At 38.4% G+C, this 23,774-nt stretch overlaps 1 protein-coding gene across 2 annotated transcripts; it reads right to left on the bottom strand.

Moving 5' to 3' along the window:
* Positions 1 to 10,336: 10,336 nt before the first annotated feature.
* Positions 10,337 to 21,955, bottom strand: LOC131225412 (guanosine deaminase-like). Of its 2 annotated transcripts, none has more exons than XM_058220947.1 (5): positions 21,748 to 21,955; positions 18,082 to 18,141; positions 17,316 to 17,506; positions 10,933 to 11,037; positions 10,337 to 10,822 (listed from the first exon to the last, which is right to left on the bottom strand). In XM_058220947.1, the coding sequence occupies exons 1-5, from the start codon at positions 21,761 to 21,763 to the stop codon at positions 10,634 to 10,636; spliced, it is 561 nt and encodes a 186-aa protein (XP_058076930.1). In that variant the 5' UTR covers positions 21,764 to 21,955; the 3' UTR covers positions 10,337 to 10,633. The 2 variants fall into 2 exon arrangements, with proteins under 2 accessions (XP_058076930.1, XP_058076929.1); XM_058220946.1 differs by lacking the exon at positions 21,748 to 21,955 and adding an exon at positions 19,323 to 19,356.
* Positions 21,956 to 23,774: the final 1,819 nt, after the last annotated feature.

Here is a 23,774-nt window from a genome sequence, read left to right as displayed (position 1 = left end):
GACAATATAATAACATGATCTTACTATCTTGTAATCATGTTGAAGTATGGCCCACCAGACAGAAGTTCAATGGTCCACTAATGCAGTGTAAATTCACCTCTATAGCCCACCTGTGATCACTAACGACTGTTGGATTTGTAGGACGTACCACTCTGATCAAAATGGTCACAAGTAGTAGTTGATTTCCAATTCCAATTCAATGGAAATCCTTGAATTTGACAAGTTCATGGATTTGCCCAAGTCATGAATTCATTTGACAAATTCATGAATCCTAAACTTGGATTTTTTTCTTTTATTTTTTCTAGCTTCTTTCAATAAAAGGTTGCAAGTTGTAACCATATCTATTAACTCAGAAATAAAATATTTTGGTTTAGGGTTTGTTTGGTTGCACCAAATATCATGAAATTTTTTGGTATTTGGTTCAACCAAATCGACGGTTGATATGTGGATGAAATTGTGTGTGTGTTTTTTATGGACAGTTATTTGATACTCTAGTTGTGTATGATGCTTGAGGTGCAGGCGTTTAGAAGTTGTGAATATTTCATACATTAGGTCAAATTAAGCTGAGTAAATTGTGTGACTCAGAATAACTAAGTCAAAGTCTTCAAATAAGATTCATTGAACAATCCTAACCTCTCATCCACGGACCTTGTCGTTGAAAAAAGACCACCAGATGTTTTCCATTTTGACTGTCTAATAACTGTCCACCAATTCAATAGTCAGATAATCAAGCAAGCGTAATTTTTGGGTCATGATAGATTCAAATTAAATTGAAACCATAATTTAGATAGTTTAATATGGATTACTATGCAATTACTAATTTATTAATACATGCATATCAACTAACGCACTGCCAGAGTATGGAAGCTCAATACATTGACCTGGACGACTTTGGAGTAATTGTAGGTGGGCCACCTGACCTTGGTACGAAGACTTGCTCATTTCTCCAAACAAAATACTAATCTTCGTCACTTCTCAATTGGGATACTAAAAACAAACGAATGCTCTTCAAAACTTCAACGTATCTGTATAAGTAAAACCATGTGAGAAATGTCATGAGATGCCTATTTGACACGGATATATATGGCATTAGCAGATCTAGACCGCTCTTTCAGTGGGCCCCGCCATCAGAATGCGATAGCTTGTACTGTTAATATATGGATGAAATTGCATGTTTTTATTTCTATTTTTTATGGACAGTTATGTGATACTCCGGTTGTGTATGATGCTTGATGTGCAGGCGTTTAGAAGTTGTGAATGTGTTATACATTAGGTCAAATTAAGCTGAGTAAATTGTGTGATTCAAAGTAGCTAAGTCAAAGTCTTAAAATACGATTCACAGAACAATCTTAACCTCTTATCTACGGACCTTGTCTTTGAAAAAAGACCATGGATATTTTTCATTTTGACTGTCCACTAATTCAATAGTCAAATAATCGAGCAAATGTAATTTTTGAGTCACGATACATCTAAACTTGGAACGGTAATTCAGATAGCTTAGTATGGATTACTGTGCAATTACTAATTTATAAGTACATGCATATCAACCAACGCACTGCCAGAGCACCAAAGCTCAATACATCTGAGCTGGACGACTTTGGAGTAATTGTAGGTGGGCCACCTGACCTTGATAGGAAGACTTGCTCATTTCTCTGAAACAAAATACTAGTCTTTCTCACTTCTCAATTGGGATGCTTAAAACAAACGAATGCTGTTCAAAACTTCAACTTATCTATATGCTTAAAACCATGTGAGAAATGTCATGAGATGCCATTTGACACGGATATGGCATTAGCAGATCTAGACCTCTTTCAGTGGCCCCACCATCAGTATGCCATAGCTTGAAAATGACACCTATCAGATGATCCTAACCGTCCAATCATCCCTAGGTATGATTGATTAATAGGAACTGATCAATGGTCCAACCTTCCATCGGACAATCATACTCACCCGATTAATGCTAGGTTATAGCATCTCCATATCTGTCTGCTTGATTAACCATCCATCGAAGTAAAATCACATGGTGTCAGCCACTACAAATCCCAAATTATGAACTGATTAGTAGCATTTAGCCATATAACCCGGTGGGTTTTTTTTTAACCTAAGCCTCGCAGTGTGATCCAACAGTCCGATCGAAAGTCACCCATGAAAATATAAATTTTAAAGAAAAATGTATATCATGGAATAATATCCACTTAAGGGTGCAGTTTTGATAACTAGAGGAGCGGATTCTTTGTTTCCTCAACTAAAATGCAATTTAATCTTCAAAAGTAAAATTCTTGCAATTTAAGAAAATGATTCAAATTCTTTTTCTTTTTTTTTTTTTTCTTTTCTAGAAGAGCAAGTAGGAAAAAAAAAAAAAAAATGCCGGTCGTTTAACGGCATCCGAAAGTCCACCGTCCGTGCCCCAAAATGGACGGGTGATTGATTTGAATATCAATGTCCCATGTGAGGCCAAATTGAATGAAGAAAAGTTGAAGAATATGAAGATCATGTGTCGACTTAAGTCCAGATTAGAAGACTTAAACCTAAGAATAATAAATGTAGAGTGTGGATAAACCAGACCCGTCGGTGCCACTCCGATTACGTGACAACAGGGCAGACAGGTGCAAGATCCAAGTCAAACAGGTGGGTCCCACCCAAAAGATCAAGCTGCTCCGCTCATCATGTGGGCCACAATTAAAAACCAATGAACTAGATTTTTGAAAAACTTGGCCAATTTACTTTCCTTTAGTTTCATAAGTTGTAGGCCAACTTATCTGGTGAACCAACCTGATTTTTGGGCATTGGTATCTTCTGGTGGGACCCATCTGAGGTACAGCTTGGATATTGCCCACTTGCGCCACGTTGGCACATGTGGTGACATGTAGATTGGCCTCATTATACAAGCCTGTGAACTTAGCACAAGCTCCTCATTGATGCATACAAGTTTATATTATCCTAAGGTAGCAAAACCACCAAAATATTGAAAATGGTACATGTAACATTTTTTTAAGAGATGATTGAGTTGAATGTGGTATGGAATATGTAACATTTTTTAAGAGATGAGAGTTGAATGTGGTCATGGATAGGTTGGATGGTTGGACCATATCTCACTTGGAGAGAGACAGGTTGTATCAGTGGACCATATCGCACTTAGACAGAGAGAGAGAGAGAGAGAGAGAGAGAGAGAGAGACAGGTTGTATCAGTGGACCATATCGCACTTAGAGAGAGAGAGAGAGAGAGACAGGTTGTATCAGTGGACCATATCGCACTTAGAGAGAGAGAGAGAGAGAGAGATTTAATACACCATTGACGAGTAGGTATATTACCTAAGGTATTATTCACATGTTAAAAGATCAAGCTGGTTTCTTCATCAGGTGGGCCATTAGTGTAAGTGCGGACAGACCAGTGGGATTTTTGCTTTTGTTCATATTCGCTGCTTAGATGTCCCACTTACATATAAGTATGGCAAATGTGCTGCACGTAGGAGTGGACTGTGGATAGGGTGTACGGGCTAGCAAACCTTTGTTGGACGCGGTTTGGCTAGTGACGCTGCCACTAGCCAGTGGCTAGTGGTCGGTGCTATGTGGGCCCCACCCTGATCTATTTGTTTTATCCATTCCGTTCATCCATTTTTACAGATCATTTTAGGGGCTGAAACTAAAAATTAGAGGGATATAAATCTTAGATGGACCACACCACAGGAAAACAATAGTGGTTAGATATCCACCATTAAAATCCTCCTAAGGCCCACTGTACTGTTTATTTGACATCCAATCTGTTGATTAGGTCATACAGACCCAGATAAAGGGAAAAAAAATATATCAGCTTGATCCAAAACTTTTATTTAAAAGTTAAACTAAACTAGTGGCACATGTGTTGTACATGGAGAGAGAGTAAAGGAAAGAGAGTGGGGAGAAAGAGAGAAGGTTCACCACTGGTGGTATTTTGAAAGTACGAAAATGGCCATAGGTATGCATGCAAATTTTTAATTATCTTATATTGGAAATTCCAAATATGTCCTTTCGTATTTTAAGGTTTGGAGCATCCCTAAAACTAATTACATGGTTAATATTGTCCACTACTGCTAGTGTTATATATAGTACAGGTTCATTTTTAGCAATGTTGAAATTATTTATTAATTCATAATAAATATATATTTTTTAATTATTTTGAATTATTGCGCTTGCGTTTGTCAGATGGCTAGGAATCCATCTAATCTTTAAAGAGTTTGGTAATGGATTTGTGGGAAATAAGAACTTACTTTGGTTAAGACTTTCGAGTCAGAGCCGCTTAAATTAACGCCGGCCAGGCCACACCCATGTAGTTGCTAAAGCCACACCCATGTGGTTGCTAAAGTTCTTTCTACTTATGCTAAAATTTTGAATAGCTTCTTCACTCCTTTTTATTTCTAGGAGCAGATTTAATCAAGTTAGGGTAACACCAAGTTTTATCAAGTTGTGATGTAGCGGCTACTCATTGGTCCATTAGAAATTGTTTTATCAGGCTATGATGTGGCGCCAGTTCATCAGCCAATTGACATTTGACAATCTTTTGAAAGTTGGTGGGACCCAATGAAACGGTGTCATGTCACAATCTGACAGAATTCCATGTTACCCATCACGACCAAATGTGCTCTCCTATTTCGTTAAAGGAAAGAAGGGGGGCTATATGGCGGATATCTCCATCACTCCTCCCATTAATGGTTTATTCTGGAGTGGGAACCAAGACCCACCTTATTACGATGGATATGTTCACATTGGCAGGTATACCAACCGAATATGATCTAAAGAGGAGTGTGTGAACCATCTTGCTATACTGGTAGAATTTCTATGGTCAAGCTAATGCTCAAAGTATCAGTGTTATTACAGTTTTTATTGGTTAGAAGAAACAATATTGATATTGTCGATAAAATCATTGATTTTTTAAAATACAAGAAAATTTGAGGAAAATGATGAATTATTTTAATGAAACTGAGAAGATGCTAAAATACACATATTTACATATTTATGAATAAAAAAGTATTAAAAATATACTTAAATCTTATTAAATTAATTAATAAGTAAACAAATACACATAATATATTCATACGTTGTACATCCAAGTATATATAAATAAGCAAATAAATACAATACATGTGCATGATGATTCAACCATCCAACCATCAATCTATCAATTCCATCCAACCATCAATCAATCCATCCTATCCAACCATTCATTTATCCCTTCCATCCATCCGTCCATCCAACCATCCCATCCATCCTTCTATCCAACCATCCATTTATCCCGTCTATCCATCCAAACATTCATCCATCCATCCCATTTATCCATCCAACCATCCAACCATCCAAACTTGACAATAGTATCGAAATATTACCGATACATTAGTGATACAAGCAACACTTGGAATTTACAAAATAAAAAGTATTGGCAATACATTGGTGATACAAGCAACACCTAGAATTTACATGGTCGAAAATATTGACGGTATCAATACATTGACAATACTTAGCTATATATTGTTGATATCTGAAATTTTTAATACTACAAATGTTGTTAGTATTACTTCCATGTTATCAGTATAACCGAATTGGAGATACAATAATAATAGGGATATTATTATAATGTTGGGGATATTTTTAAAAATGGGCCCAACTTAAATCAATCAAACATAGAACAAGGAACCACTCATTGATTAGCCAAATGGCCTAATTCAACATCCTAAACCAAACTACATTGAGCCTATCGGGACACTTACCCATATTTTCCCAATAATATCATGAGTAAAACATAAAAAATTGAAAATTTCCTCACCATGCTAACCTATAGATTAGTTTCTTGATTCTTTAAGGGGCACTTGGTAAACTATTAAGGTGTGCTTGGTAAACTGAAAAATAAGGTCCAGAAATTAATTCAAGTACTGAAAACTTAAAGTGTTGAATTTAATACTTATTAAGTACCGAAAAATATATTTAATAATTTATTTGAAAAAAAGTTTTGATATTCGAAAAATAAGCACATTTTTTTTTCTCACATGAACTTATTTGGTTAACACAAACTACAAGTGTCTAAAAATTGATAATTTGTTATATATGCCATCTATCTCAATTTTATCTTTCATTGAGTAGGAGACAAAATTTGTTATTAGCATCATTATCCATGCTATCATCCAATTGTCCAACTCATTTTAAGGCATGAGCCTAAAAATAAAGCATATCCAAATCTCAGGTGGACTACACCGAAAAGCAATGGGGACAATCATGTCCACCGTTGAAAGCTTCCTAGGCCGACCTTGATGTTTATACACCATCATGTTCATAAGTTTTCAATGGTAGGACTTCAATTCCTACTGTTTTCTATGGTGCGGTTCACTTGAGCTTTGAATCTAACTCATTCTTAAAATGATTTGATGACAGTGTAGATACTGTGCTCTACACGGACTCAAGATTGGGTAGACCTCGGTGTAGGAAAAGCTATGTGAGCCCCATCATGATATATGCGTTTTATCCACTATACCTACCTCCATTTTGCGAGCTAATAGTAGGGCATGAGCACAAAAATGAGACAGATCGGTACTAGTTAGTGTACAAAAAGCTATGTGGGCCCACCATACCATATGTGTTTTATCCGCTCCTTTCGTCTCCAGTCTCTTCGTTTCCTATTTATTTAAGATGAACTAAGGAGTTATATGGTCAATTCTTCGGATTTTGAAAACAATCCAATCCAACACTTGTTTTACTTTTGGAAGACGTTGCATTTAGATACTCTTTGGACGTGAAGTTTTTAATGGTAGGTGTTCAATCACCACTATTTTTTATGGTGTGGTCCACCTGAGATTTGGATCTACTTCATTTTTTTGGAAAGTAGACTTAAATGATCTATGAAAACTGATGGACGGTTTGGATATACAAAAAATACATCGAGGTTGGCCCCACGGTCAGGGAAACACCCACAGTTGGTGTTGCCTGTGACACCTAATCCGCTTTTAACTACTGCACGTATGTCGGTCGAGTTGACATGGCAAAGTTCTATGACCTCCTCATAATGTATGTGTTCAATCCACACCGTCCATACATTTTTTCAGATTATTTTAGATCATAAACCTAAAAATGAGACAGATCCAAAGCTAAAGTTGACCACACCACCACAAAAACAATGAAGATCGAATGCCTACCATTGAAAACTTCTTGGGGCCCGCAGGAGTTTTGGATCAAGCTGATATTTGTTCTTTCCTTTCATCCAGGTCCTTTTGACCTTCTTAACAGGTTGGATGGCAAATAAACATCACGGTGGACCCTAGGAAGGTTTCAACGGTGAGATTCATTATTTCCATTACCTTATGTGGTGTGGTCCACTTGAGCTTTGGATCCGCCTTGATTTTAGGCTCATGCCCTGAAATGACCTGGCAAAATGGACGGACAGTGTGAATATAAAACATACATTATTGCGGGGGCCCACAGAACTTTACGACGTCAACACGTTACCGACTTAGGTGCCGTGTTTACACCACGCAATCATGTCAGTGGGTGCTGCCCTGACCGTGGGGCCCACTTCGATGTTTGTGTTGTATATCCAAGCCGTCCATCAGTTTTCCTAGGTCATTCTAGGGCACAGTACGAAAAAAATAAATATAGTCAAGTCTCAGGTGGACCACATCATAAGAAACATTGGTGATTAAACGCCCACCATTAAAAGTTTCTTGAGGCCCACAGAAGTTTTGGATCGAGCGGATATTTATATTATCGCTTCATCCAGTTTCACAGTGGGCCTTAGGAAGGTTTCAATGGTGAGCATTATTGTCCTCATTTTCTTTCCATGGTGTGGTCCACTTGAACTTTGGATCTGCCTCATTTTTGGGCTCATACCTGAAATGACCTGACAAAATGAATGGACGGTGTGGATATAACACATACATTATGCTAGTCTTATAAAACTCTCTACGACTTTTAAGTGATTATTAATATTAACTGCTTAATTTTTTTTTAATCTTTATCAAAGTATATTTTCAATGATAAGACTTAAAAAAGCATGTAAATAGACCTGACTCTGACCCTTCCAAAGACCCAGCTTATTAAGACTTGAACCAGACCCATATACCAATTGACCCCTTACAAGCGCCTGGAACTCACCTCGACCTGACCCAATCTGGCCCATTTGCACCCCTACATATATTTGCCATGGACATAACTCATTATCTAATTGGCGCAGGGAAGGACATGACGAGGTAGATCACCATCTTCCTCCCGGGCTAACTACTCCGAATCCACGGATTTCTCTGAATGGGGAACAAAGCAGGAATAATTCTTAATAAATTCAAAATAATTTGATTGGTCATTTCAAAAAATAAGATTACAACTCTTTTTATATAATGAACTCAAACTTAGGGCAGAGTTTTATACTTAAGACTCCAAATCACCTTAAAAAGTGACTTACTATAAATAATAAATTTATTATTGATAGATTTTGTGATTTTCTGGAAAAAATAAAAATAAAAAAATTTAAATTTGCCCATACACTAGCTCAAAAGTGATATTCCAACTAAAACTTACTATTTATAGTAAAAACGAAATTAAACTGGACTTTTGACCGCCAATCCAATGAAATCTCATAAATCCAGCATGGGCAACCTGTGGTGCAGGTTGGTTAGCTTAAGTAGGTTCTCTTACCCAAAATCATATATAATATGTATATGATTGATTTAAGGTTTCTACGGTCTGAATCGTTTCCACCTCCAATTGGGCCTTCTCTAATCTATCTTTGCCACAAAAGTGTACCGGCTCTACATCACAAATGCTGGAGGCAATCACATGCTTGGGAAAAGACCAATACAAGAGCATGATTGATGGTCCACCAATGGGACCCCACCTACTCAAGGCCACTGGGGCCATTTTGATCTGCATCAAATCCATTGATTGTATTGGGAAGCTGATTTTTATTTCTTTTCAGAGTGTGCGACTGCCGATTTAGAATAATGTCTCCTGCCAACGGGCCTCCCAAACATGGCCGTTGATGTAAATGATCATTTTCCATCAGCGGCCATACTTTTCACGAATGAGGTTATTTTGTTCACAAATGGTGGTGGATCTGTGTCCACAGTTCCAATCCACCTCCTGGAACTCCTGCACATAGGGGTGGCCCAGGCTTGAAATCTAGGCTCATTGACCAGGCCGGGCTGGGTCCAGGCAAATGATGAACGGCCTGATCCATTCGTCAAGTTGGCCACCACAATAGGGGAAAATGGATAGTCTAGCCCACTTGCTGAGAAACCCCACCTGATTTTCTTACAAGGTGATCTTTATGGTGGGGATGCCCTCCTCAAGTGATATGTTGGTGGGACAGAAGGGTTGGCGTGACTAGTTATCATGCAGGCAGCTGCAGGTGATCAGTTGTAATGTCTCTAATGCTTAGATGCAGTAATACAAGGGCTTGTTTCAGACTACAAGCTCCATTGCTCCATGGATAGGAAATCTTACGAATCTGCATGAGCTATGTGTTCCACTTAACTTTCTCGTTGGTCCCATCCCATCAACTTTAGGAAAATAGATCCATCTTAACTTCATAAGCACCATATATAATCAGCTTTCTGGCTCAATTCCTGCCTGGGTTGGGCTTAAAATCCACGAATTGGCTCATGTTCCCCTAAGCTCAAGACAAGACTCAGGTGAAGTAGTTTGTTGCCATTTTCAAACTCACAGTAACTCATGTGGACATGATCCAGACCATCCAATTTTTGGGGCACACTGTGGATGGGCACAGCTTGATAATCACACTGATCAAGCATTCCTAACCATCCCATTGATAGCTAGCAAATGGGTGGTAAAAAAAAAAAAAAAAGCGAGTTTTCCATACTCAATTAGGAAAATCGGATGGTTACTACCTTCTGCCAAATGTGACCTTTGGGTTTTTCCAGTTAGCTCACTGGCTTGGACCATCTGGATTGCCATACAACTATGCCATGTGTAAGTTGGACGAGTCACCATCTTTTTAAAAGTGGCGCCCAACGATATAATGCAGTCTTAACCCATCAGTTAGAAATTGCCTTCTCCGAATGCAAGAACATTTAGATCCTTCTTATCTTAAATGTAGTTCTGAGTGCACATTGATCAATCTGGAACAAATTCATGGCTCTTATTAATAAATAGCATTGTTTGAGTAGGGAGTAAGGCTGTAAATGGATGCACAAGCAAATCGAATTGAGAACATTCAGTTTAATAATCAAAGAGGAAATAACAAAAAGCTGATGTTGTTTCCTAGTACTTATTGTGAGGTAAGAAGCCCGAAATTTCCATTACAACTCAATAAAATCCAACCTGAAAGTAATGCAATTGAAATATGAAACTCAGGTAGCCAATATGAAAGCCAAGGAAAATGAGCTTTGTATATTTCCACTTCATTGGACTAATAATTGCAGTTCAAAATGTATCCAAAGGTACAAACGCATCACAACCCATTCATGAGACAGTAAAATGGAATTGGGCATCCAAACAAGCCTAATTTTGTGTTTGTAAACAACCGAATGAGAATAAATCTACAGAACAGTGACAAGAGCAGGGAACCACTTACAGAGAATAGAAATGGGTTATAGAAAGTACCATAAAGAATGGAAGTTCAGTGCAAGAAGTCTTTCTGCTGAATTAGCCTTTGGTTACCTCAATACATCCGAAACTTCTCTTTGGTCTTTTCAAAGACTTGTTCCGCGATGACTGCGACATTACCATCGGCTCGTTTGATCTCCAAGTGGGCTTTTTGGTAGTGCGCAGTACCCCTTAAAGCGTCAGCAATAAAAGCGTCAAACCCAATAGCTATTGCCGCCTCCGCCTTAGCTCCATACACCAACCTCTGCATCGTAAGAACAAATCATATGATGCCCAATACTGAAAACAGCCAGAGAGAGATGGATAATATGGTGAAGTGCAAAGAAGGGCATTGATAAGGGTTGGGGTCCTTACCTTAATTCGTGAAAGATGAACTGCACCAAAGCACATTGGGCAAGGCTCGCACGATGCATACATTTCACAGTCAGAGAGCTCAATCCGTTTGAGCTTTTTACATGCCTAAAGAAAGAAAATACATCATGTTCAGCCCCTAGACGCAGGCACCACCAAATAGAGCGTTTCAAGAAGAGATTTACAGCAACAGTCCACATTCAACCGAAAAAGGGACAAATATTGAAGGGCGAAGATATTCCAATCTGGGAGATTTCAAGGGCATCCCACATCCATGGTGAAGCAATCAAATTAGCAGTTTAGATAGCAAAATGGAGCCTTGCACTCAGAAAACAGTACATTCACTGACCAGCAGGACCCTATAATTCCTCTTTAACATATACAAACATCCATACACAGATGTTAACATAGTGCATAAATGGAACATTAGTTGCTCGAGTATACAGCTCTGCGTGTAGCTGCAGAGAACCATCCAGAAAAGTACACAGGTCTTTGTGTACCTGCAGAGCAGAACACTCCCAAAAGGACCACCTTATTCCATTCAGTGCAGATATTCTAAGAGGGGAGAATAATGATATTTTAGTTTCCTACGGTCAAGACCAGCCAAACCTGACCTGAAAACACAAAGACCAAGCCAAGCTCATCATGTGACAATTTGAACCATCCCATTAATGGCCAAGAAAATGGATGATCCACATAGAATATACATAAGGCATGTTTACTCTGTCCATCATGTGAGCCGCATTTTTTTATTGCCTATGCCTCTCAAGAATTATGAGGTTGAGCTTCAGGTCGCCCCAAATTTGAGGGAGAGAGAGAGAGAGAGATGGATTTCCATTGTAACTATTGTAATTCAAATTACTTTATTTCTATTATCCATTTAATGAGTTATTAGTACCATAACCTATCATATTTGTAAATTTAGGCATGCAGCAACCACCCTTTTCTGAAATAATTCATTATGTTACAATTAATTCAATTCCTAACTCGTTATATGCCATGTAGTGAGCCGCCTAGACAGGGTCTTGATGTTTCCCTTCCACCCATACATCAAATGAGTTTCCTTCCAACCGTACAGTACATGATCTCCTAGAGCACCAATGCCACAACGTGATGGTGGGCCTTGTGGGGAGTTCTATTTTTGAGAATTAGACAAGATAGAGACATTGAACCTCTATCATTTTGCATTGGTTATAGACAAGTAAATGACAACAAGAAGAGGTCCCGTAGTATATGGTGTTTGTAGATGACATAGATTTGATTGACGGTTAAGGATGGGGGTAAACATAAAATAAAGCTGGAACTATGGAGGGATGTTTTAGAATCTAAAGGTTTTAAAATCAATTGGACAAAACAGAGTAATTAAATGCAACTTTAGTAATAATAAGAGTGGAAATTAGGAATTAGTTAAGATTGTTGACCAAGAAGTACCCAATATGCCCATATTCTGATATATTGGGCCAATAATTCATGGGAGTGGAGAGAATCGAGATTGAGAAGGACATTGCTCATAGAATTAGAGTTGGGGATGAAGTGGAGATGTGCCTCTGGAGTTTTACGTGATTACTGCATATCAAACTGAAGGGGGGATTTTATAAGACTAGCCATGCTATATGGGATAGAATGTTGGGCAGTCAAGGACTAAAGGGACAATATGTTAATAGGATGAGTGTAGCTGAAATGAGGATGTTGAGATGGATGAGTGGCAAGAGGAGGAAGGATAAAAAATGAATGCATTAGAGGGGACTTAGGAGTAGCACAATAGGTAACAAGAGGGAACATAGATAGTTTGTCCATGTGCAACGGAGACCAATAACTGCACCCGTTAGGAGTGAGTTGGTTCAAGTTGAAGGCTCCACAAGGGCAAGTGGAAGGCCCAAAAGGACATGGGTGGAGGTAGTAAGAAAAGATTTGATGACCTATGGTTTAATTAAGGATATGGTTAGAATGGTGGAATAGGATTCATGTCACCAACCCTAATTAGCTAGGACAATGCATAGATGACAGTGGTGGTAGTGGTGGTGAAGAAGACGACAGTGGCGACAATGATGAGACAATACAGAGGCACCTCTAGGTATCTCCAAGCAAATGAAACTAAGGACCACACTCTAATCGCACCATGAGTAGTTTTAGGGCCAAAATCCCAAATCCCCATAAATGTTGTTTGTTGCTTGAGAGTCTGGAGCTGTATATCTAAAACTCAGGCTCTGAAATCATGACAATAACTAAAAAACAAATTTATTTTATACATGATTTGTCCATATGTGCTAAATGTTCGGGATCAGCAACAACTTTAAAGTACCCTAAAGTAATATATATGACCAATGCTTCAATATATATATATATATATGACCAATGCATCATGAACTAGTCGAACTTATAAAAGAATAACAAGAACCAATAACAAGGTCAATTTATTTCTGTAAAGTATAGTTCATTATTGACTATAGTAAACCGATTACACCACCTAATATTTGATGCAGGGTACCCACGACAACAAATGAAGCGCAGAATGGATAGCTCACTATAGTAAACCAACAATACCACCTAGTATTTAATACAAGGTACTTGCGACAAAAGACCGCAAGACTGTATCTTGCCAGGCATATCTCCTTTGAAGAAAGTAGATTCAACAGTGACTCACAGTTGCATGCTGTGCACCCATATTGCAATTAATTAGAATCATTGGCTGCATTTGGATGCACAATTGAACTGTGAATATTCAGTTTAATCAGGAAAAGGATATGTGCTAGACATAGTTTCGGAAGCAAATTTCTTGCCCCAGGAAGTGCAGCCAATGCCACTACTTTTTTCCTTTTTTTTTGTGGGGGGTGTCTCAAAATAAGCCATCTCCAGAAGGGAATGACAATCATCTGGCAGCTAAAATTAAAGGAATGGCCATTTCGGGGAATGGCATGGTTACATCCAAACACAACCTTAGTGATGTTTCTAAGTATTCATGCTGAGGAAGCAGTCCTCAAATCACCATTATGTTGCTTTTAAGTTCACCTTGCTTTCAAGTCCCAACTTGAAAGCAACGCAATTGCAATTTGGATCCCAGACACTCAGTACGGATGCTAAGGAGATTACAATCTGGTTATTTCCACTTTGATCAGACTAATAGTTGCAATTCAATTCCCATCCAACACACTCATAATGTCCTTCGAAATCTCTTGTTTTTCCTCATGCAGCCAAATTCTTGGCACCAGTTTGCTGTTTAGACAAATGAATCCTAGTCAGCACTGCAAGTTTGGTAGCCATGGCCAAAACATTTTGGTGTCAAGATTTCCATGGGGCAACAGCTTGTTTATGCATGCTCATCATAGATTTACAACCTCTTTAGACGTTTGTGTATGAAGTAACAAAATGAAGGGTCCATTTGTATCTCTGTTCTGAATTAGTCACTAAGCTGAGCTGGTTATCACGATTATTGGAATCACTTCCATCAATTGATGACCATAGCTGTCAATATCATTTGGTGGGCCATTTTGGTTTGCCAGTGAAAGATGTTTCTGAAATATCCACACTAGATTAGTCGCTAAGTTAAGCTGGTTATCACGGTTATTGGAATCACTCCGTCAATTGATGACCATAGCTGTCAATATCATTTGGTGGGCCATTTTGGTTTGCCAGTGAAAGATGTTTCTGAAATATCCACACTAAGAATATTAGAAAAGAAATTTTGAAGGGGTAGTTCAAGACAGTGTTGGAAATATCGATATCGCGTTACATATCGCACCCTTAGGATATGGATACGTATCGGTTATCGCATGGGATATATTGGTTGTATCGCGTGATGTATCGCTGTTGTTGGAAACATGGGGAAACATTAGAAATTGGTTGATTTTTTCAATGAAATTTCAATGATTGTTAAAAAAAAGATATCAATACACACTTACAAATCAAAACATTACAAAAAACAAGTGCACATAATAGATTTTCTTTATATGGGGTCCTAATTTATGCGTTGTCTAACTGAATTGATGCAAGCATATTCAAAGTTTATTCATATAATTTATAAATGTAAGAAGGCGTGTGGAAACACAAGCAATACATTCAAAAGCAAAAGAAAAATCACTAAATCAGGTTACATACATGTTTGATTTTATGTTTGGACACAGATTGCAACCAATTTGCGAGAAGTTGGGAAGATTTATTTTTTTTTTTCAAATTTCTGCAACTTGGTCCTTCTCCAAATCTCAAAATCGAAGCTCCCAATCCATGATTTTTCATGCAAAACATGACAAAACATGGATTTGTAACAATTTGACACTAATTTAACATGATTTACAGAAAAAAAAAAATTGATCGAAAATAAAAAAATGCTCATCGAATCAACCATGTGGGATATATCCCACTATTTGTATGTTTCGTATCGCATAGGTGGGATACAAGAAATATCATGGGATATATCGGCTGATATTGTCGATATTTAAAACACTGGTTCAGGATATTGGAGAGAAGAAAATTTCTTTTTCTTTCTTTCCCTGTTTTTTTTTTTTTTTTTTAATTGATGAAGAAACTCTTTTTCTTGAAAGAGAGATTCCATTCTTCCCATCTTCCACACTCAATTGGATGGCAGTGGCAGTATTCGAAATATCGGTATCGCATTCTTGGGATACGAATACATATCGGTTATCGCATGGGATATATTGGTTGTATCGTGTAATGTATCGCTATTGTTGGAAACATGGGGAAACATTGGAAAATTGGTTGAATTTTTTGATGAAACTTTGGTGATTGTTAAAAAAGACATCAATACATACTTATAAATCAAAACATTACATAAAACAAGTACACATAATAGGTTTTCTTTGTACGGGGTCCTAATCTATGCGTTGTCTAACTGAATTGATGTAAGTATATTCAATGTCTATTCATATAATTTATAAATGTAAAAAAAACGTGTGGAAACACAAGTAATACATTCAAAAGAAAAAGAAAAATCACTAGATTAGGTTACAGACATGTTTGATGTGATGTTTGAACACAAAGATTGCAAACAATTTGCAAGAAATTGGGAAATTTTGATTTATTTTTTTTTTCAATTTTTCCCAACTCGGCTCATCTCCTCCAAATCTCAAAATCGAAGCTCTCAATCCATGATTTTTCATGCAAAACATGAAAAATCATAAATTTGTAACAATTTGACACTAATTTAACATGATTTACAGAAAATAAGAGTGTCGAAATTCGAAAATGCTCACTAGATCAAACATGTCGGATTTATCGCACTACTTGTGCGTTTCGTATCGCACTGGTGGAATACAAGATATATCATGGGATATATTGGCCGATATCATCGTTATTTAAAACAGTGGGCGGTGGGCGGTGGTGAAGATCCCAAAAGAAATAATCGGCACATAGATTATCACAAAGCAAGTCAGCTTCGGTTGAAATGGATCGGAACGAAATGAAAAGGCAGAAGCTGATAGAAAGATACAGGATTCATTGGTATGTTTCAGGTCCCTTTTTTTTTTGGTTTATGTAGTCTAATACTGCTACAAAATCTTTCAGCTAAAATGGAATGACATTGATAGGTATGTTCTCAACAAGTTCAGCTATATTGCCTTTTCTTCCAAACTTTTACAATCAATCTACGAATTTTGGTCCAAGATAGTATGTTATGCACATGGGATCTCTGGTGCAGCTTCAAAGGATTTAAGGTCATAGAAAACCAACTATAGCATGTGAACTCAAAAGTTGTTACACATACTTCTACAAACACAGATTTATTTTGACGAATATTCCACAGAAAATGGCATAATTCGTACAAGCCACTTCCTAATTCCAAAAATAAATCTGAATTTCAAAACAAAAGAGAATCTCCCAAATAACGAAGATTAATCAAAGACAAAGGAACATGGTAATGTGAACACCTAATTGGAGATCAGATTATGGGAGGCCTTTCCATGTCCAACAGATAACTATATCCATCCTTTCTACCTTTAGTCATACAATATTACAAAAGATACTGTTGTGAAAAACCAAAAGTGAAAAGGATGGATGTATTCATTAGTCAGAACAGGTGTAGATAGCAGGTCCCAAGATTAATCACGGCAGAACCATAGGGCATGCTAGAGACTAGAGAGAGTGAAACATTGACTTCAAATGAACTTCAAGGATCAGAATAGATGATTTCCTTCTTTTAATATATAATATTAAAAAAAAAAAAAAACAAATCTTAAAAGCCAAAGCTGCAATTAGTATGAGGAATGAGAAAAGAATCCGACCATTTAGAATAACTCAAAGGATATATCAGTGGGCCCTAATATTGAAAAAAAGTTGTACATGCCCCAAACAGGAGATGAATAAACAATGAAAACCGTTTAAAAGAGCAACAAGTATCAAAATATTCACGTGACAAACTACTTTCACACTTTTACCTCTCTTATTGCTGTCACCTCCGCATGGGCTGTAGGATCTGTGTGCTTCAAGACCATGTTATGACAGCTCACAATTACTTCATCATTCCAAACAACAACTGCACCAAAAGGGCCTCCATCACCACAATTGACCCCATTATATGCTTCTTCAACAGCTCTTGACAGGAACTTCTGATCTCTATCCTGAACAGCTGATTGGCCCAAAGACCAAATCAAGCAGTCAACAACCACAAATTTCAATGTCATTCATCCTAGAATATACCAGGACAAAAAATAAAATGGAGAAACCACAACAGATATTTGTGGGAGGGCAATTGCAGGTTTTCTTCCTGGCACACATGCAAACATGACACATGAGTATGAGATCAGGCCATTCACTAGGTGGCACCCACCATGCCCTGGCCCAAAATCAGCAGACCACATGCATATGTATGATATGAACCCTCGGTCTTGTCTTCCAACCAACCATTTTTCTCATACATGTGTGGCTAATCTAATGAGTTGGCTGCCCTGATTTTCAGGCCAGGACTTGTTTAAATTCGACCCTGCCTGATGAATGACCCAGGTCTTGCATGTTTTCTATGAAGAAAGCCCTCAATCATCTGCAATGAATCTCCTCAGCATTTCTCGTTTAAAAGGCAGTGCATGATAATCCACAAAGAAAGCAGTGGACAAAGTATACCACAACCATATGCAAAGGTTTATTTTTCCCCTTCTTCATTCTCAACCTAGATACAAAATCAAACCCATAAGTTACATAGCTTACCTTCTTGATGACCAGGAAATGCGGAAGCCACAGCAATAGTTCCATCCTTGGACTCCAACACTGAAAGAAAGAACATGTCAACATAACATAAAGATGATTTGGCAAAACCAGAGACAATACGAGCGGACCCATTTGAAAAATCTCACTATAATACAACTCTCATTGCAAACCTATACACGCCATTAGGGTTGTACACGAACCAGGTTAGCTCGCTTGACTTGACTTGAAAAAGCTCAATTTGACTCGGTTCAAAATTGAGTTCGCGCCGAGTCGAGCTGATTTTTTGAGCTCGAAAAAATTTCGAACCGAGTTTGAGCTTGCCCAAGCTTGACTCGACTCGGATCGAACCAATTCGGTGACTCGATTACTTTGATATTGCTATTGCTCACCAAGCGTTTCATGAAATGACTCAATGAAGTGTGGCTGGTGGCAAGGAAGGTACATTTATGAAACAAATACTCTCTTTTTTTCTTGATTTTTATGTTGCTTACAAGGTGTTCGATGAAATACCTGTAAAACCACTGCTGCTGTTTTACATACAGTGACATTTTGAAGGTGCAGTCCATGTGTTTGTGAAAATGCTGTATAGGTGAATTGGGCTCGATCTTGGCTCAAACTCGGCTCGAACTGGCCCGAGCTGCTGACTGAACCAAGCCGAGCTAGCCAGTCAGGCTCGAGGACTGAGCCGAGTCGAGTTCAAGCTGGGGTCAGCAAGTGGCCGAGCCGAGTCGAGTTGTGCCATGCTCCACTCGGTTCGACTCGTGTACACCTCTACATGCCATAGAAATGAAAACAAGAACGGTTAAGATCAATTATAACAGTCGAAAAGAATCTGACCAAAATGAGACTCCCACAGTCCCACTCCTTAATTTACTAATAATAAGGCATCGTCTAGCTCCTTAGAATTTTAAAGGGCTTAAAGAATTTGTTTCCATGAAAGGGGAAAAAAAATCCCTAAGAAACAAGTTCTGTTTGTCATGTTTGCGTACTGGGCCTTTAATTCTGTGGAATCAAAAAACTGCATTTGGATACTAGGAAAAAATTGTCAGGTATTCTACTGTGCATTCACAAGAGAGGAAATTAGCAAAAAAAAAAAAAAACAACAACAAGGTGGCTGTTGGGAGGGAATCCATTTCCTTGGAATTTGCAAGCCAGCCACTGGCCAGGAATAAAAAAGAGTCCTTTAGCTGGATTTAGTGTACAAGTGGAAGTTGTCCAGGGTTCCAAAAAAGGAAACTCACCCATACTTATGGATTCCATTTCCAGATGGATATTTTCCCAGGGACCCCTATAATGTAGCTCTACTCTACAAAGCGCATCAACCCAAAAATTAATAGTAAGAAAGCTTCAAAACAAAAAAGGACAAATGGCAACATATAGATTCAAGATCATCTGAAAATTTCAATTCCTGATACTGTACACAGTCACTCCAACTTCTCGAATTGCAAAAGTAAAAATGCTTAATTAGAAATGCTTAGGCAATTTAGGTGAGGATGGATTGAAGAGCTGATTTGGGATAATGTGCTAACCTTAAACACATGCAGGAGCCAGGGCAATTCATCAGGTGGGACCCAATGTGACCATGCTCTGGCCCAAAAAACAGGTTGGTCCACTCATCAGGCAGGCAACACATGCAATTGGACCTAGACAGCTGGTCACATTTTTACTAACCAGCCATTTTTTTTTCTCAAACTCGTGTGTCCCAGTCGATGAGTGGGGACAGACATGCTTTTCGGTCCAAGGCTTGTTCAAAGAGGACCCCACCTGATGAATGGCCCAGATGATCATGTCCTACAAATTGCCTCTTCAATCTAATCCTAACGGAACCATCATAGCATTTCTCTAAGGGCCCGTTTGGCCAGGCAGATTGGAAGGGATTGGATAGTATTGGAAGGGATTGAAAGTTAAATCCCAGGATTGGCCGGGCGTGCCAAACAGACTGGGTGACCTAATCCCAGGATATAGCAATCCCATGGATCTTAAGACAATCCACTGACAACACCATCATTACCTTTAAATCCCATCCAATCCACCCTGATCCGTTCAAATTTGCCTGGGACGTGTTTGGTTTGAGGAATTGGAAGGGATGGAAAGGTTTAATCGCGGGATTGGCCAGGCATGCCAAACAGACTCGATATAGTAATCCCATGGATCTTAAGACAATCCATTGACAACACCATCATTACCTTGAAATCCATGCCATCCACCCTAATACCATTCAATCCCTTCTAATCCACCCGGCCAAACAGGCCCGAAGGTGTCATTGGCAACCTCTATTTGGGTGTATTCGGAGGTAATTGGGTGTGAATGCACCTTTTTGGTGTAATTGGAGGTAAATGGAATCGATGGTAAATGAAATGTCAGTCTTTGGTGTGTTTTAAAATCCCTTTGTTTTGCTGTGAATTCAGTGTAATTGGTGTGAAATGCCTTTTTGGTTCCCTTTTAAAGGCAGGAGAGTTGCACAAGTGACTAACGTGTCACTAGGCTACTAATCCTCCATACGTGTGGCATGCTTATATATATATATATATACACACACACACACACACGCACTCACACCCCACACACACCCACGCACTCACACCACAGTGGTTTTTCACCAGAATGGGTACTCGAACCCATGACCTCTGTGAGTCTACCACTGAGGCATGAGTAAGGACCCATACACATGGCACACTGATGATACCCTAAAACAATCAAAATTATCAACCGCATCACTAAAATCACACCAATAGAATGATCCAAACTGTCCAAATGTTGGCCATGTAAATGGACAATTAAAAATCGTAGGCAAGCCTCTCACTTGTAATCCTTACATTTGGGCCCACCTGAAGCTCGGAATTTCCTCATAGTTGGGCAAATTATATATTACAATGGGCTTATCACAATCATCCTGTCAAATATCACATACGTACACTAATTTGGGACATTACACCTGACTTAATCAAATTCAAGTTCTCGTGAATATCATAAAGAATTACAATGCATTCCAATTATAGTCATCCAAACACAATTTTTGGACTCTAATGCACTCCAATTGCAAGCTACCAAACACAACTGATGATTCTAATAAACATTGATTCCACAGTAATTGTGATTTGGATTCCAATTCATTTCAAATGCAAGCTCCCAAACAAGCTCTAATTGCAATTAGAAGCACGCCAATTTAAGAAGGAAAATAAAGAAAAACATAATCCTACCCATAGAAATAAGAGAACTGTTCCCCTACAGCAGGATGTATGCTACCTTAGCATCCAGCCCCATCTTTCCCGCCAACATACCACTTGCATAGTACATCCCATCCATGCAAACTGTGGGCCCCACATTGAAGATCACCTGGTGCAAGATCCACTCATCAGGCAGGCTACACCATCGAAATCAAAGGATAGCCGATGGTCTCACCAATCATACAGGTACGACCCACCTAACGCACGGATCGGCCTGATTTTCGAGAGAGGCGATCTTCACGGTGGGTCCCACAACTTACATGGCTCGGATGTCCTAAAAAACTAACATTTCAGCGGGAACAAAAAAAAGGATGAATCTGCATGCCAAACAGTACCTTTCCATGCAAAAAAAAAAACCAGTACTATACTATCAAAATCTTGTAATACTGAAAGAAAAGAGTAATAAAAGAAAAGGCGAGAGAAAATTCAAGAATCTGACCCTTGGCCTCTTCCATGGTGGAATCTGAGACGGATCTGTTTGTCCGAATCGAGGAATCGATAGATTTTCCGAAAAGGGGTAGTATTGGAAATGAGAAGGAAAGCGGGTCGGATAAAGAGATATGGGAGAGAGGAAACTGGTCCACAGAATATATAAAAGGAGATGAAAAGTACAAAAAGATAGGTCGGAAAATGGCAAGATTTCCGTTTCCGTTTCTTTCTCCGGAGGTCAGTATCCATCGACTCCAATAGTATTGGGAGTTGTTTGATACTCTGGCAGAGTTAGTATCTACACGCACGCATGCAGTTGATGAGCACGTGGAGTACGTGTGAACAATCAGAACCGTCCAAATATTGACGATAGCTGTGGATTAAGTATGCTTGAAAATAAAAGTGGAAGGATGATCTTAGCCTTTGGATTGGTGGCTCAGATCATCCTTTGGTTGTTGGATTTATATTTGAAGTTGGTTTTGATAAATGAGAAGATTATTTTTTGTAGTATGCCTCTACCAACAGTGGGGCTGCTATTTGGAGGGTTTAGATTAAGACACGTATAAACAACTAAACTACATGTCCGAGTGTTCGTGGGACGCGGATTGCCTACGAAAGCCTTTTCATGAACTTCCTGCCACATGAACTAGGTAGGCCCCCGAAAGTGTATCGCATGAACTCCCTATCACAGGAAGTTAGGTAAGCCCACCGTGATGTTCGTGAGAAATCTGCTCCTATACTTGTCTTGCCCAGTCATGTAAAGACAGGCGTTAAAAATGAGGTAGATTCAAAACTTAAGTATGCTGCACAACTGTGTCCTTACCCTTTCTCCAATGGTAAACTATGATGAGTTTCAACACCCAGTCAAGGGCTCCAGTACCTGCAGGTAGGGCTGAAAGTTGGGTCGGGTTGGCCCGTGACTGACCCGTCATTGGGTTGAGCTCGCACAGGATATATCGAGTCCAATCTTGGGCTTGGGCTATGCAAACACCAACTTGATAAAACTTGAGTCAGGCTCAGATTGAGGCCTTGAGTTGCCCGACCCAACCCGAACCCAATCAATATATAAGTTACTAATAAATTATAATTGAGTGTGGAACATCCGTGTTAAAGGCATAGGAAATTCCAGTGTTCGCGGGTCCATTAGTCCATATCATTTCTGATGACTTAAGCTAATGAGATATGCCAGATTTCTCTCGCCGAAATAGATTGCGTGCTACACAACAACACTACATTTAAAGAAATAGTTGTCCTATATTTTAGCTTATTTGTTTAGAAATAAAAATGAAGTTCTTTATAGTAAATAGTTACATATATAATTAAAAAAATCATAGATACAAAAAATAAGATGTGTATTGAAATACAATAAACTAATATAATAATGAAAATATTGACATGTATTCACTTGACCAACCCGACCAAGCCTCCTTGGGTTGGGCTTGGGTTAAGAATTCTCAACCCAAGGTTGGGTTGGGTTGGGTTGGGGTTGAGGTACAGGAACCTTAGATTGGGCTAGGATTGAGCACCAACCCGACCCGATCCGACCCAACCCGACCGACTTTCAGCCCTACATGTACGTGGTGAAATTCCATTGAGGCGTAAGTGTGTGGGGGTATGTATGCTTGTGTTAAAAAAAATTTAAAAATAAAAATTAAATAAACTAAATAAAAATTAAAATTAATAAAAAATTAAAAAATAAAAAATAAAAAAGAAAAAGAAAAAAAGAAGAAGAAGTAGGCCACACAACAGAAACCATGAGGATTGAATTAAAACATTCATAGGGTCACATAAGTTAGACGTGAGTAATACATTTGTATTTTCAGTTCATCCTAGTAGGAATGACATTATGAACTGCATGGATAACATATATAAGCAATACAGTAGACTTAGCAAAGGTATCAATAGTAGACTTACTAACTTGCTTTTTCATTGATGCGTCATTTTGTGACATGTACCTATTTTCATTTTGTGACATGTACCTGTTTTGTTTTTAAACCTATATATTAACATTATTTAATAAAACAGTTGAATGAGGTG

The sequence above is a fragment of the Magnolia sinica genome, chromosome 14 (assembly GCF_029962835.1).
Source record: "Magnolia sinica isolate HGM2019 chromosome 14, MsV1, whole genome shotgun sequence".
In the NCBI taxonomy this organism is placed as follows: domain Eukaryota; kingdom Viridiplantae; phylum Streptophyta; class Magnoliopsida; order Magnoliales; family Magnoliaceae; genus Magnolia; species Magnolia sinica.
This window is presented reverse-complemented; position numbering and strand designations above follow the sequence as displayed.